General features: G+C 43.7%; 1 protein-coding gene across 1 annotated transcript in view; it reads left to right on the top strand.

The window, feature by feature from the left end:
• LOC132022314 (uncharacterized) overlaps positions 1-15,186 on the top strand; it is a 16,941-nt gene extending 1,755 nt beyond the window's left edge. Inside the window, exons 2-6 of the mRNA XM_059407619.1 lie at positions 51-6,344; positions 6,594-7,931; positions 8,097-9,059; positions 9,561-9,616; positions 9,725-15,186. Of these exons, the coding sequence (XP_059263602.1) occupies positions 51-6,344; positions 6,594-7,931; positions 8,097-9,059; positions 9,561-9,616; positions 9,725-15,037 (13,964 nt within the window). The 3' untranslated portion in view covers positions 15,038-15,186. The remainder of the gene's footprint in view (positions 1-50; positions 6,345-6,593; positions 7,932-8,096; positions 9,060-9,560; positions 9,617-9,724) is intronic.
• The last annotated feature ends 851 nt before the right edge of the window (positions 15,187-16,037 follow it).

The following is a 16,037-nucleotide window of genomic DNA, read 5'->3' as shown; positions in this document are numbered from 1 at the left end:
CCCCAAAGCAAATGGAAACTTTTCTTTATTTCCTAGATCAACTCTTACAGAATTCTGTTTGCCTGAATCACAGGATTCGATTTCTTCTTCCACCTCCTCTGTGCTTGTGGCTCAGGAGCCTGTTCTACCCCGTTGTGGCTGTAAGAAGGCAAAACATTCTACTAAGGACAGCAGCTCCTCTGGATCATTATGCAGCAACTCCCGCCTGTCCCATCTTCCCGTCTTTTCTAAAGGAACAACCCGGCAACTCCAGAGCCATAGTTTACCTATTTTACCCAAAAACCAGTTTTCCATGTTCAGGAACCAAGGCACAGCCCTGCCTCCTTTTCAGCTCTCAGAGTTTGGGAAATCAAAACTTTTACAGAATTTGGCAGCTCATTCACCCTTAAGATCCCAAAACTCTTTTATCAGCTCTGTGTTTGAATCCCCAGGTCTCTGCCAACAAGAAAAAACAAAGAGTGGGGGAAAGAGCAAAAGTCATTTGACAATGGATCATGGGCCAGATTTTATTTTCACCAAGGCAAGACCACGATTCTCAGGGTGGGCTCCAATCCAGCTCTCTCCTTTGGTTAGGTGGGAGTTAGAGGGACATATGGCTTGGAAGGTTTATACTTTGAGGGAACAAACAGTGCCTCTGCCTGTAAGGGAGTCATGGGCAATCCTTAATTATTTAATTGAGGTGCAAGGAGGAGTTCCTGAACCACAGAAACCTCAAATCCAGCTATCTATGCCCATTCATCAAAGCACTGAACAAGGTCTCTACAATAAATTCCCAAACTGTCCATCATTCCAGCTCCATGTGAATATTGGAGTGGAATCTGGATTAAATCGAACAGAAACAGAAATTTCACAGTCACTTATCCCAGGTAAGCAGTCACAACGTGGGGATGGCCCGCAAATCCTTGAATCCAGGCCCTTAGTTACATCATTGGGCACTCCGCTTCGCAAAAGTTTAGGAGCTAACATAATTCCAGAGAAAACCACTGGACTGCAGAAGGAGCCAAAACATGTTCTAGAACTTAATATAGAACAGAGGGTCATGGGTCTTCTGGAAAAAAGGATTCAGCAGCCTAAGTCCCACATGACTCATGTGGAATTGACCTCAAGGCTACCATGTCAAGTTACAGAGAGCATAAAGGTAACTCCTTTAGCATTACTTCAAGTCATGGCTTCAATGGGGATGATCCCAGAATCACATTCAGAAGTGATCGAATCTGTGGGTTTGTTCCCACAGCCACAAGACAAAGTTGGGAAACCAATGGAAACCACAAAAAAAGTGAGTGTAAGCACTAAACCATCATATCAAGTTACTAAACCAGTGGAGGTAACACCAAGTGCTCAGCATCAAGTTATGGAATCCAACATGACCTCCAGACCCCTGAATCAAGTCACAGATAATGTGATGGTAACTCCTACAGCATTGCTTCAAGTCATGGATTCTATGGGGATGATTAATGAGTCACATCTACATATTGTAAAACCAGTGGGAATAATCCCAAGAACACCATCTCAAGCCATGAAATCAGGGACCATCGTTGGACCATCGTTGGACCATAAAGTCATACCATCAGGAAAGATGCATCCAAAGGCACAATACACAGTTGTGGAAACTGTGGCAACGACTTTGGGGCCACATCCTGAAGTTACTGAATCAGTGAATATAACCTCAAAGCCACAAAGTCAAATCACAGGACCACTGAAGATTCCTCCAGGGACAATATGTCAAAATACAAGATCACTGGAAATGATCTCCAGTCCATTGCATCAAGATCCTGATTACACGAAAGTTACTCCAGTGGCATTATTACAAGCTAGGGATTTCGTAGGGATAATTCCACCAGCACTGCCACATGTTATAGAATCTGGGGATTCACAGTCTGCCCCAGGAGCAGCTCAACGAGTTGGTTGGACATCTTCTAGCTCTCCTCCTACTATTGGTCCACCTGGATTTGTAGGATCTGTGGGTTTACCTCCAAAGCCACCACTTAAAGTCACAGAATCAGTAGGGATGATTCCAATGCCATCACATCAATCCATACATTCTTTAAAGGTAACTCCAGTAGCAATGGGGTCATCCATGGGAATGATCATAACACCACAATCACAAGTTGCGGAAACTCGGGATTTGACCTCAAGGCCAGTATCTCAAGTTAGGAAACCTCTGGAGTTGACTCCTGGGTCATGGATTCAAGTGCAAGACTCTGTGGAGTTGACTCCACAACCATATGTTCAAGGCACAAAAACTAGAGCATTAACCCCACGGCTACCTCATCAAGTCATGGAATCTCCAAGTTTGACCCCATGGCATCAGATCTTAGAATCTTCAGAGATGAGTCCAAGGCAAAGCCATCAAATGATGGAAACTATGGGGTCGGGAACTACTGGGATGATCCCCAGGCCGTATTTTCAGAATTTTTCAGAGATGACTCCGGGGCCAGGCCATCAAGACACAGAAACTGCACGGCTCTTTTCTGGGGATTTGCTCCAAGTGGCATTAACACCAAAACCAACAGGTCGAGTTACAGAATCTACAGAAATGACTCTAAAGCCACACCTTCAAGTTACTGAGCCTTCAGAAATACCCCTAAGGTCAGAATACGAAAACACAGAACCTTTTGGGTTGGCATTGTCTCAAATTGAACATATCCAGGAGATGATGCCAGTACCACCATATTCAGTAAAAGGATCCCTGGAATTGACTTTAGGACCACGAATGCAATATGAGAAATCAGAGCCACTAATGCAAAATTTGAAATCTGTGAAGTTAACCCCTGAGTCATCCCCAGTAGTGGTGGGACCTAAACAATTTATCACAGGACCAAAACGACATGTTCCGGAGTTGACCCCAGAGCCACAGTTCCAGGGAGTAAAGTCTATACCACTGCATCCAGAGCCACGATTACAAGATGTGGAATATGTTAACTTAATCCAACAGCCAGCTACTACTGGAATGATAGAATCTGAGAAGCTGGTAAAAGAGCCAATACTACAATGTATAATATCAGAGGAATTGACTAAGGGGGCACAGCATCAGGGTGTGAAATTGATCCCAGGGCCACATTTGCGAAGCGTCCGATTTTCAAATTTACCTCCAGGACCACTTCTTCAAGGAGAAAAACCTGTAGATTTCATCTCAGGGTCCCCATGTCATAGTGTGAAATCTGATGCACTGACCCCAGGTTCCCCAGTGCAAGAAATCAGATTGTCAGATTTTACCCCAGGGCCAAAGCATCAAAGTGTTACGTCCGTACAACTGTCTCCAGAACCAGAAACTCAATGCATGAAATCTGTGGAACAAAACTCAGGACCACGCTTGCAAGATGTCAGATTTTCTGATTTGACCTTAGAACCAAAGCATCAAGGTTTGAAACATGTGCAATGTATACCGGGAACACAGGTTCAAGACGTACAATCCTTAGGATGTACAATCCAAGGGTTCTTGAGTGAAAATATGAAAACTCTTCCGTCTATTGAAGGATCCCAGTTTCACAGCATGCAGTCTATGAAATTGACCTCAGAACCACAGTTTCAAGGTGTGAAGTCTCAGGAACTGAACCTAGGGCCAAGGCAGCAAGATGTCAAATTTTCTGAATTGACCTCAGGGCCAAAACTTCAAGGTGTCAGATTTGGGGAGCAGACTCCAGGATCAGTGTTTAATGGTGGAAATTCTGTAGAGATGACTCCAGAATTAGCATTTCAAGATTCTAAATTAGCAAAGACGTTTTCAGGGCTTCAAGATATAAAACAGGTGGGGCTTACCCCAGGGCCAGGGCCACAGTTACAATATGTCAAATTTGGTGATCTGACATCAGGAACTCAACCTCAAGGTGTGAAATCTTCAGAGTTAAACTCAGGGCCACAACTACAATATGTGAAATTTTTTGAGTTGACCCCAAACCCAAAGATGCAGGGAGTAAGATCTGTGGGGCTGTCCCCAGGACCTCAAAAGCACGTGGTCAAGCCTGATAGGCTAGTACCAGAGACACTGTTTCAAGGTGTAAAAAATTTGGGGATGGATCAAATGTCCAACTTGGAAGGTAACATTTCTTATAGAATTGTCTCCCAGCCAGAGAAACCAGATGAAAAATCTATGGGGTTGACTCCTGAGTCACAGTTGCCAAGTGTAAACTATTCTGAGTTGGCTAGAAGAACACAGTTACAAGGTATAAAATCTTCTGAATTGATCCAAGGGCCAAGTGTGGGGGGTATGAAACCAATAAAGCTGACCCCAGACTCAAAACTTCAAGGGGTAAAATCTGAGTTGTTGACCTCGGAGCTGAAAGATGTGAAATCTGTGGTCTTAACTACAGGACAGGGTCTAAAAGGTACGGAATCTACTTTGCTAACCCCTAGTCCACAGCTGGAAGGTGAGAAATCTATGGAGATAACCACAGTGCCACGGATAGAAAATGCCAAACCTGTGAAAAGCACCCAAGATACCAAGCTTCAAGGTACAACTTCTGACTTGATTCTACATGCAAGAACTCAAGACTCCAAAGCTGTGGAGTTGGTCCAAAGAACCCAACAACAAGATGTGCAAACTGTGGAATTGAAATTTGAGCCCAAGATGGAAGGTGAGAAAGCTGTGCCTTTTGCACCAGGGCCATTGCTCCAAGGGTCTGAACTGCAAGGTGTGAAACCCAAGGAACTGACTTTAGAGCCACAAACCCAAGATAGTAAATTTGTCGACAGTACCCCATGTTTAAAGCATCAAAGTTTACAATCTATAGAGGAAACTCCAGATCCAAAGCCGCAATGTGTAAAATCTGTAAAGTTGACCCCAAGGCTAAACAAGCAGGAAGTAAATTCTGTGAAAGTGACCAGAAGATCAAAGTTTCAAGAAGTAAAAACTGTGGATTTAGCCCCAAGGCAACAGTTTCAAGAGATGGCACTCATGAATTTAACATTTGGGCCAGAACAGGATGGCAAGCTATCTGTAATCTCACCAAAGCAGCAATGTGTAAATTCAGAGCAGTTGAAGAGAGGGGCTAAGTCGGACGATGGGCTGTCTTTGGAGTTAACTCCAGAGCTAAAATTGAAAGGTAAAAAATTAGCAGACCTCAATTTTGAGTTACAGTTTGAAAGTATGAAATCAGACTTGACTCCAGAATCAAATATTCAAGGTTTAAAACCTAAAGAATTCAAACTTGAACCACTTGAACCACAGTTGCAAAGCATAAAGTCTCCTAAGTTGACCCCAGGGGCACCACTGCACCAGATTAAAGGCTCAGAGTTAGCTTCAGAGCCACTGCTTTGTGTAAAAACCGTTGAGTTGAAACAAGAGCCACTGCTTGAAAGTATGAGACACATAGAGTGGATACCAGGACCTAAGTTCCAAGCTGTGAAATCTGTAGAGTTCAATATCAGGTCACAGTCTCAAGGTATTAAATCTATAGGGTTGAAATCTTCGACAGAGTTAAGAGATGTGAAGTCATTTGAATTGACTCTTGGGTCCAAAACTCAAGGTGCGATATATACAGACCTTGGGCCACAGTTGCAGAACATGAAAACCCCTGGGGTGCTCCCAGGAACACAGCTGCTAAAAGGGAAGGTTTTGGCATCAACCACAGAGCCACAGCTTCAAGATGTAAAAACTACTGAGTTCAAAAAAGAGCCACAGCTGGAAAGAATGAGGTGTATCCAGTGGATACCAGGACCTGATTTCCAAGGTGTGAAGTCTATAGGGATACAGTCTCAAGGTGTCAAGCCTCTAGGGTTGAAACATAGAAAGTCATCTGCATTAACTCCAAGGCCAAAGCTCCAAGATACACAATCTTCGGCATCACTCCAGGAACATAAGCTTCAAGACTGTGATTTGAAACCTTGTCTACTGGTTAGAAGTGTGAAATCATGTGAGCTGACTTCAAGGTCAAAGCTCTGTGATATAAAATTTATGCCATTGAAATCTAGGCTTTGCATGCATGATAGGAAACCTACTAAATTGACTGCAAAACCAAAGCTTCAAGAAGTAAAACCCTTACAGTCATCCCCAGGAGCACAGCTTCAGGGTGTGAAGTCTCTGGTACTTATGGAAGATCCACAGCTTCTTGGTGTGAAATCTGAGGTATTAAGCCAAGGGTCACAATTACAAAGCAATACAACTAGAGAAGTGAACTCCCCACTACACTTGACAAGCACGAAGTCATCTGAATTGACTCTTCAGACAAAGCCTCAAGGTGTGAAATCTGAGAATTTCAACTCTGGGTCACAGTGGCATGATCTAAAACCTTCTAAGTTGTCACCTGAGATAAAGTCCCAAGATAAGACATTTACTGAGTTAAATCCAAGTTCACAGTTGAAAGGTATAACATTTTCTACACTGATCACTGGAACAAAAATTCAAGGTACCAAATGTACAAATTTCAACCTTGGGCCATTGTTACAACATGTGAATTCTGCTGAAAGGACCTCAAAGACAAAGCTTCAAAATGTAAAACATAAAGAAAGCTCTCCCAGTCCCCAGGTGCAAGTTGTGAAATCTTCTGACCTGACCCTTGGATCAAAGCTTCAAAATGTGCAGTTGGTGTCCAACCCTGATCCACAGTTTCAAGGAGTGAAATGTTCTAAATTAATCTCAGAAACAAAGTTTCAAGATGTGGAATCTGTGAATGTCAAATCTGGGCCACAGCTGAGAGGTGTGAAATCTTCTGAATTGATACAGGGGACAAAGCTTCAAAAAGTGAAGTCCGTGGATTTCAAGTCAGGCCCCCAGTTGGAAGATATGACATCTTCTAGGTTGATCATGGGTATAAAGCTTCGAGATGTAAAATCTATGAATTTCAAGTCTGGACCACACTTGAAGGATGGGAAATCTTCACAAGTGATCCCAAGGGAAAAGCTTCGAGGTGTGAAATCTGCAGAATTGAAAGCTAATCCAAAGTTACAAGGTGAAAAATCTTCTGATCTGACCCGGGAGAGGAAGTTTTCAGATATGAAAGCAGGCCCACAGTTACAAGACGTGAAATGTTCTGAGTTGATCATGGGTATTAAACTTCAAACTAAAAAATCGGCAGGGTTTGGTTCTAGATCACACTTGCAAGGTATGAGATCTTCTGAAGTGATCCCAGGGTCAAAACTTCAACAAGTGAAACCTTCTGAGTTCAACCATGGTCCAAAGCTACAAGGTGGGAAATCTGATTTAATTCAGATGAGGAAGCTTCAAGGTGTGAAATCTGTGGAGTTCAACCCCGGACCACAGAGACAAGGTGGGAGATCTGATTTGAAGCTAGAGTACGGGCTCCAAGATCTGAAATCTGTTCAGTTAAAACCAGTGCTGCAGTTACAAGATGTACCATCTTCTGAGTTAACACCAAAACCAAAGCTTCAAAGTAGAGAATCTGTGGAGTTCCTTATCAGACCCACGTGGCAAGACATGAAACCTCTTGAGTTGACTCTAGCTGCAAATACCCAAGATGTGAAATCTTTGGGGTTTGAGTCAGTCCCACAGTTACAAAATAGGAAATTGCCTATGTTGACACCAGGATCACACCTTCACGGCATGAAATCTCTGAAATTCAGCCCTGGGGCAACATTGCAAGGTGCAAAATCTCCTGAGTCTGTAAAGCTTCAAATAATGAAAACCACAGACGTCAACCAGGACCTAGAGTTCCAGGTCGCAAAACCCTCTGAGTTAGCCTTGGAATCAAAGATTTGCAATGTGATATCTCCCGAGTTCAATTCTGGGAAGCAGTGGCAAGAAGAGAAGTCTTTTAAGTTGAAACCATGGCCAGAGCTTCAAAGGGTGAAATTTGTGGTATACAACCCTGGACCACATTTGCAACATATAAAATCTTCAGAATTGTGCAAAGAGACAAAGCTCCAAGATGTGAAATCTAAGGAATCCAATCCTGAGCAACAGTGGCAAGATGTTAAATCCTCTGAGTTATGCCATGGATCAAGGCTTCAAGATATGCCATCCTTCAAGTTCAATCTTGGGCCACAGTCACAAGAGATAAAACCTGAGTTGTGCACAGACAGGAAGCTTCCATATGAGCCATTTCTGGAAACAAAGCATCAGCCTAAATTACAAGGTGGGAAATCCTCTGAATTTAATCTAGCCCCACATCTTCAGTGTATAAATGTTAGGGCATTCAGTACTGGACCACAACTGGAAGGTGTAAAATCTGAGTTGAATTCTGGATTAGAGCCTCGAGGTATAAAATCCCAGGTGTTCTGCCCTGGGCCACCTTTGCAAGATGTGAATTCTTCTGCATTTATTTCAAAACCAAAACTGCAGTGTATAAATTCTGTTGGATGCAAATCTGAGCCACCCTTGCAAGGTATAAACCCTTCTGAATTAACTTCAGTTTCAAAACTTCAAGGTACAAAGTCTTCTGAGTTGAGTTCAGAGATCCCCAGGGAGACAACTATGGTGTTCAACCTTGATCCACATCTTCAAGATTTGAAATCTGAATTGATTCCAGGGTCAAAGTTTCTTGCTGTAGCACCTATGGAATGCAGCCCTGAGCCACAGATGAAGTGTGTAAATTCTTCTAAGTTGAATCCAGAGCCAAAATTACAATGTGCAAATTCTATGGGGTGCAAACCTGGGCCACCTTTGCAAGGTGTACAGTCCTTTGAATTGACTTCAGGGACAAAATGTCAAGATCCAGGATCTCAGGTGAATCCGGGGTTCAAGAATCAAAGTGAGACATATATGGTGTTCAGCGCTGAAGCACATTTACAAGATTTAAAATCCGAATTGATTCCAGGGTCAAAGTTTCTTGCTGTACCACCTATGGAGTGCAACCCTGGGCCACAGACGAAGTGTGTAAATTCTTTGGAGTTGGATCCAGACCCAAAAGTACAATGTGCTAATTCTATGAGGTATGAACTTGGGCCACCTTTACAAGGTATACAATCTTTTGAGTTGACTTCAGGGATTAAATGTCAAGGTATGGGATTTTTTGATTTGAATCTGGGGTCAGAAGTTCTAGGTATAAAATCTCTTATGTTCGACCCTGTGCAACATTTACAAAATGTGAAACGTGAATTGAGTCCAGGGACAAAATTTCAAGGTATAACATCACAAGAATTAAACTGTGGCCCACAGCTGCAAGGTGTGAATTCTTCTGATTTGAATTTTGGGTCAGAACTTCAATGCATAAATGCTATAAAGTTTAATCCAGACCCACAGATGCAAGGCATTAAACCCTCTGACTTGAATCCTACATCACAATATCAAGGTACAAAATCTATTCTGTTCAACCCTGGACCACATTTGCAAGGTGTAAAATCTTCTGAGTTAATTCCAGGAACAAAGTTTCCAGAAATCCAGTTTTTGGACAATCACTGTGGGTCACAGCAACAAGCTGTGCACTCAGTGTTCACTTTAGGCTCTTCGCTGAATGGTATGAAATCTGTGTTATTTTTACCAAAGCCACTGCTTGAAGTTGTAAAGTCTGTGAAGACTAACAAAGAGCCAGTGTCTTGTGGTGGAAATTCTGTGAAACTGGCTTCAGGCTCTGAGCTGCAGGACTTGAAATATGAGATGTTTGCACTAGAGCCATGTTTTACAAAAGTGAAATCTGTGGAGTTAAATCCAGGGCCACATCCTCAAGGTATGAATTCTGGGGAGTTGCCCTCACACCTCAGGCAGCACAGTGAGAGATCTGTGGTGTTTGCATCAAAGTTGTGTTTTCAAGATGTGAAATCTCTGGCCTTGAAACTAGGGTCACAACCTCAAGATGTGAATTCTAAGGATTTGATTTCTTGCCTCAGGCAGAAATCTATGGTGTTTGAATCAGAGCCATGTTCTCAAGATGTGACATCTTTGAAGTCAAACCTACAGCTACAGCCTCCAAGTGCTAATTCTTCAGGGTTTCCATCATGCCTAAGGTCACCAAGTGTTAATTCTGAGGTCTTTGCACCGGAACTATGTTTTCAAGATGTGAAACCTGTGGAGTTGACACCAGGGTCCCCACAGCAAGGTATGAATTGCCAAGAGTTGACTTCAGGATGGCAAGGTATGAAATCAACAGTGTTGGCACCAGAGCCAAATAAGAAGTTCATATCAGAACCCATGTTGCGTAGTGTTAAATTTTCAAATTTGTCTCCAGAATCACAGCGACAAGGTGAGAAACCTTTGGAGTTTACTCCAGAAGCAAAGTTGCAATGTATAAAACATGTGACATTGTCTTCAGCATCTCTGCAACAAGATATGAAATCTGTAGAGTTACTACCGGGGTCACTGCTTCCAAGAACAAAATCTGAGAAACTAATGCCAACGAGGAGCTATCAAATCACAGACTCCTCTGAGATAATCCCTAGGCCAGGGCATCAATTTGTAGAAGGTGCAGAGATGAACCCAACACCAAAGCCTCAAGTCCCTAAATCTGTGAATTTGGTGATCCCAACACCAAAGCATCAAGTCTCCAAATCTGTAAATTTGATTTCAGTACCAATTTATCATACCACAGAAAGGTTGGCATATCAAGGCAATGAAACTATAGAAAAATCTGTGGGGTTGACCCCAAAGTCAACAAGTAAAATCATGGAATCTTCAGGAGTGCCTCTAAGGCTAGATCTTCAAGTCCCAGAATCTGTTGATCTGACTCATGTGCTAAGGGATCAAGGCTCTGAATCCTTAAAATTAACCTTAAAGAAAATCCCAGAAACTCTCGAGTTGCTCCCTCAGTCATGGCCTCAAGTTAAGGACTCGGGGGAATCCTATACAAGGCCAGTGCAGGAAGTTACAGGATCTGAAGAGATGACACCAGAGCCCAAGCATCACACTACAGAAACTATGGGGCTGACCCCCAAAGCAAGGCCAACAGAGAAGGAATTCCTTGGCATGACCCCAAAGCCAATAAGTAAAACCACTGGATATACAGAGCGCGCTCCAAGGCCCTATCCTCAAGCACTAGAATTTGCGGAGGCGATCTCCAAGAAAAGACTGCAAAGGGGAGAATCAGAAGCACTGACTACAGAGTCATTACATCATGTCCCAAAATCTTCAGAGATGACACCAAGGCTAAGATATCCAGTTCCTGAATCTGTGGGTTCAACCTCTAAGCAATGGCTTCAAAGGGAGAAATCTTTAGATTTGTCCCCAAGGCAAACAGGTCAAGCTACAGGACATGCAGAAGAGCTCACATCTGAGACACAGCATCAAGGGTATGGACCTATGGGGCTGACACAGTCACAGAATCAAAGTATGAAATATTCACAGATAGCTCCAGGACTACTGGGTCAAATTACAGAGCTTATGAGGATTAGTCCAAAGCCACTAGATCAAGTCACAGGATCTACAAAGACACAGCTTCAAGCTGCTCAACCAATAGGAATAACCTCAACAGGCCCCCCAAAAGTTGTTGAATATGTGAAAGTGACACCTGGGCCACCACTTCAGGTTGTAAAGTCTGTAGCATTAACACCAGGGGGGACCTCTCAAATGGTAGACTATGTTGAACTGACTCCAAAAGATGTGAGACCTTCTGAGTTTACCTCAGGGCTATTGTTGCAAAGTATAAAATCAAAGGAATTAACCACAGAGCCAACACACCAGATTTTGGATATAAGGAAGTCGACAGGCTTTCAAATTGTAAAGACTGTGTTAATCCCAGGGCCACCACTTCAAATTGTAAAATCTGAGGAATTAGCACCACTACCCATTCCTCAGATTGTAGAACGAATAGGAGTCTCCTTAGAATCAGCTACTGAAGTAATGGATTGTTTGGATTTCTTCCCAAGGCCACATCTTCAAGAAATGGTAGAACCTGTAGAACTAACTCTGAGGCCAAATACCAAAGAGAAATCTTCAGAATCACTCTCACAGCCACCATTTTCTTTGGAGGAATCGACAGTGTTCACTCATGAACAAGGGCTTCAGGCTGTGAAAGGAATGGGGATAAAAACAGGGCCTCCTCAAATCATGGAATGTGAGGATTTGAATCTAGTACAGATATATCAGAATAGGGAATCTGAGGATTTTATGTCAAGAGAGGAGTTACAAATAGGGAATTCTTTCTCTAGATTTCTACAGAACTCTTCAAACTCTCTCATCTCAAGCTCTGTCGAAGCATCTGAATTAGGAAGCCTTTGTGATCTGGAGATGCCAGAAGTGTCAAGGACCTTGGATATAAAAGACTTTGGGACAGATATTTTGCAGTCTGAAGAATACTTTATAGACCCTACTATGATACAAACTTCAACGCTTCCCTTGTCCCTTCACAATCAATCCTCGGATAAGATAGCTAACATTGTAGAAATCCCACATTTTGAGATCCCAGGAGTGGGTGTCATATCTAAGAGGACTGATAAAAAGCAGGTGGAGAAGCTAGAGAATTCACTCCAGCGCCTATCCCAACATCCACTGCAAAGCTGGAGATCACCATCTAGGACCTTCCAGTCAGGATCAGGAACTCAAAGAGGCCTGAACTGGTCTGTCTTGAGCAGACAACAGAATGTCTGGGAGAATCACTCCTGGAGACAGCGACTACCCAGAAAATATCTCTCCAAGATGCTAGTGTTAGGGAATGTCTTGGCAACCACTATGGAAAGGAACCTTTGTTCTCAAACATCTTTAATGGAAAGAGCCACTGCAGATACTTGTCAGTCTATTCAGAATTTATTTGGGGTTCCTGCAGAACTGATGGAACTTTCCAAGAGTCTGCTAGAGAAGAGTAGAAGTATTATTTCTCAGACTTCAGTGTCCAAAAACTACATTCAGAGACACACTTCCTATCATGGTCACAAACAAAGAATAGCCTTAAGGATGTGGACACGTAGCTCCATGTCCTCCATAATACAGCAACACTCTGGGGCTAGCGCAAAAATAAGGAAAAGTTCGAAGCTTAGTGATATATCCCAGGAAGTCATTCAGCACATGCCTGTTTCATGTACAGAGGGCAAGCCTCCTGCCCCAGTAAATTTAGAGTCTTCCTTCAATACAGTTTTCACTAGGAAAGATTCTGTTCCAATGGAAGAGAGTGAGAACTCACAGAGTTCACAGACAAGGATTTTTGAGTCCCAGCACTGTTTCAAGCCAAGTTATCTTCCCCAGGCCAAGACTGACTTGTCAGAACAGTTCCAGTTGCTACAAGATCTGCGGCTAAAAATGGCAGCAAAACTGTTAAGGAGTCAAATACCCCCCAATGTACCTCCACCTCTAACTTCAGGTCTGGTTTTAAAATACCCTATCTGCCTACAGTGTGGCCTATGTGCAGGACTTAATTGCCATCATAAATTACAGGGCACTTACCTTTTTATATACCCACAGCTCCACCTTGTAAGCACTCCAGAAAACCACGGAGAGATTAAGGTGAGTTTTGGCTTTAGGTTGAGAACTAAGAAAAGATCCGAAGTCCCAAAGTACCACAGAAGAGACAGATCCATCACACCAAGGAGTTCTATATCACCATCACTAAGGAAAGCTAAAGTCTATTCTCGAGCTTCCAAGAGTCCTACTTCTACAATCGATTTCCAGTCTGTATCTTCCCAGTCTCCTGCTCCTGTACGAGTCCACATCACGCAAAGACAGTATAGGAGCCCTGCCCTAGCAGGAAAGACAACAATTGGAGGGCTAGGGCACTATGAGTTTACTCAAGGTCACTCTCTACCAGAGAGTGACTCTGAAAGCAATCAGGATGAAAAATGGGCTAAAAGGAGAACCAAAAAGACCCGTAGTTCAAAATACCCAAAGAAAAGGATCACTACGGGAAGCAGAAGACAAAACACAAAGTTCTACACAAATGGTAGAACCACAATACGGAGTTCTTCTCGGGATTTACCAGCCCACTTAAGAAGGAAGAGGAATGGAGCATCTCAGACAACTACTGCCTCTTCAAAAAGAGAATCTAAGAAATCATCCCAACCAAAATTCATTCAACAGCTTTTTCAAGGCCTAAAGCAAGCATTCCAGAGAGCACGAAGAATAATGGCTTTTGCTGGACAGAAGCCTGAGGACAGGTCAAGGCCAGACCATTTGCGTTCAAGCAAAAACCACCATCCAAAACAAAAAGCCAGAGATGATTCCTCCTCAAGAGATATCAAAAGAGATAGGAGGTCAGTTATTAAGCTAAAGCCAACAGACATAACCACTAAGCAGGACATGTTAGGGGAAGAAATACAGCAATTCAGATCAGCTCATCAACCAAAAAGAAGTAGCTCTTTCCAACGTAGACATACCCAACGACCCAAGCCCATAGTTTCCCAAAGAAGTGCTATTTTCAAAACCACTTCAGTCGGACAGGCTGTGGTCATTGTTCAAAACGACAAGAGCAGCAAAGGTAAGAAAAACTCCTACAGATGTGAAATCTCTAGCCAGGAGTCCAAAAGCTCCAAAATAGGAACCAGAGTTCAAGCCAGAGGGAGGGATCTACATGGTTCACTTAAGAGAACCTCACACAGTCACCTTAAAGAGAAACTCACACCCAAGAAGCGAAACCACCATAGCTTTGTAAGGGAGAGAACCCCAAGTAATTCCTCTGAAAGGAGCCATCGCAGTCCCTCCGAGAGGCGCCATCGAAGTCGTCCTCGGAGAAGATATCACAGTTCCTCTGAAAGGAGCCATCGGAGTCCTTGTGAGAGGAGATGTCGCAGTCCTTGTGAGAGGAGATGTCGCAGTCCTTGTGAGAGGAGATGTCGCAGTTTCTTTCAGAAAACTCATCACAGTCCCTTAGAGGTGAGAGGATACAGCCCTTCTGAGAGAAGACAGCACAGGACCTCTGAGAAGAGTGGTTGCAGTTCTTCAGAGAGAACTCACTGTAGTCCCTCTGAAAGAAGTGGACACAGTCTGTGTGAGAGAAACAGACACAGTCATTCTGAGCAGAGCCAACAGAGCCACTTTGAAAGGGGCCAGTACAGATGGTGTGGGAAAACCCATCTCAGTCCCTCTGCAAGAACCCATCACAGTCCCGCTAAGGAGAGACTCAAACACAGCTGCCCTAGGGAGAGGCTCAGACATGGTCTGTCTGAAGATTGCAAGGGCTACTCAAACACATCTCCTGGGGACCACACACAAAATACTCCAAAACAGGCCAAGTTTAGAGGCCTGAAGCTGACAGATGAGAAGAGATTCGTCCCCATTATTCACTGACTGGCTCAAGCCTTCACCGACCTGCCCCTTGTGTGGCTTCTTTCCTGCTTGGCCACTGCCTTTGATACTGGCACCCTCAGCAATCCAAGAGCCTCTGTGCCTCTCTACCTGGGGGGAGGAAGGGTGGGAATGGGTCTGTAATTTCTCTAAGATAAATAAAGGGGCGATAATTGATCTCCACCTAGAAAGACCACTGGTCGTGCTGGAGGGGGGAACGCAGGGTGAAGGGACATTGGATGTTGCGCAAACGGAACAGGAGGAAAGGGCCCTGAAGCCACGTTTGGGGCTCCAAACCCCACCTACAGCTTCCTGGGGCGGGGTCTCAGAGGAGGGAGTCCTGTCATGTGACTCACTCCGGCACCAGCCCCCTCGGAAGCTGCCAGGCAGAAGTAGAAGTTCAGATCTGGGATCTGAGGCACTGACTCCACATCCCCCTCAAACTCCTAATACCATATTTCTCTGAATCAAAGATGTATCATTTATTTTTTGTTATTTTTTGTTTTAGACAGCATGAGTGGGGAGGGGCAGAGGGAGAAGAAGAGCGAATCTAAGGCAGATTCCGCACCCAGTGCAGAGTCCAATGCAGAACTTGATTTCACAACCCTGAGAAGATGTGCTGAGCCAAAAATTAAGAGTCAGATGCTTTACCCACCAAGTCACCCAGGTACCCCAGATACATCCTTTAAAACTTCACATGCAGGAGCGCCTGAATGGCTCAGCGGGTTAACCCTCTGCCTTCAGCTTGGGTCATGATCTCAGGGTCCTGGGATCAAGTCCCGAATGGCGCTCTCTGCTCAGCGGGGAGCCTGCTTCCCCCTCCCTCTCTGCCTGCCTCTCTGCCTACTTGTGATCTCTCTCTCTGTGTCAAATAAATAAATCTTAAAAAAAAAAAAAACTTCACATGCAACCCAATTTCTAAGATAATAAAATGTGATTATATATATATATATATTTAGGAATTGATGAAACCTCCTGACTTGGCTTAACCGGCTAAATTCTT

Source organism: Mustela nigripes, chromosome 7 (genome assembly GCF_022355385.1).
Source record: "Mustela nigripes isolate SB6536 chromosome 7, MUSNIG.SB6536, whole genome shotgun sequence".
Classification (NCBI taxonomy): domain Eukaryota; kingdom Metazoa; phylum Chordata; class Mammalia; order Carnivora; family Mustelidae; genus Mustela; species Mustela nigripes.
This window is presented reverse-complemented; position numbering and strand designations above follow the sequence as displayed.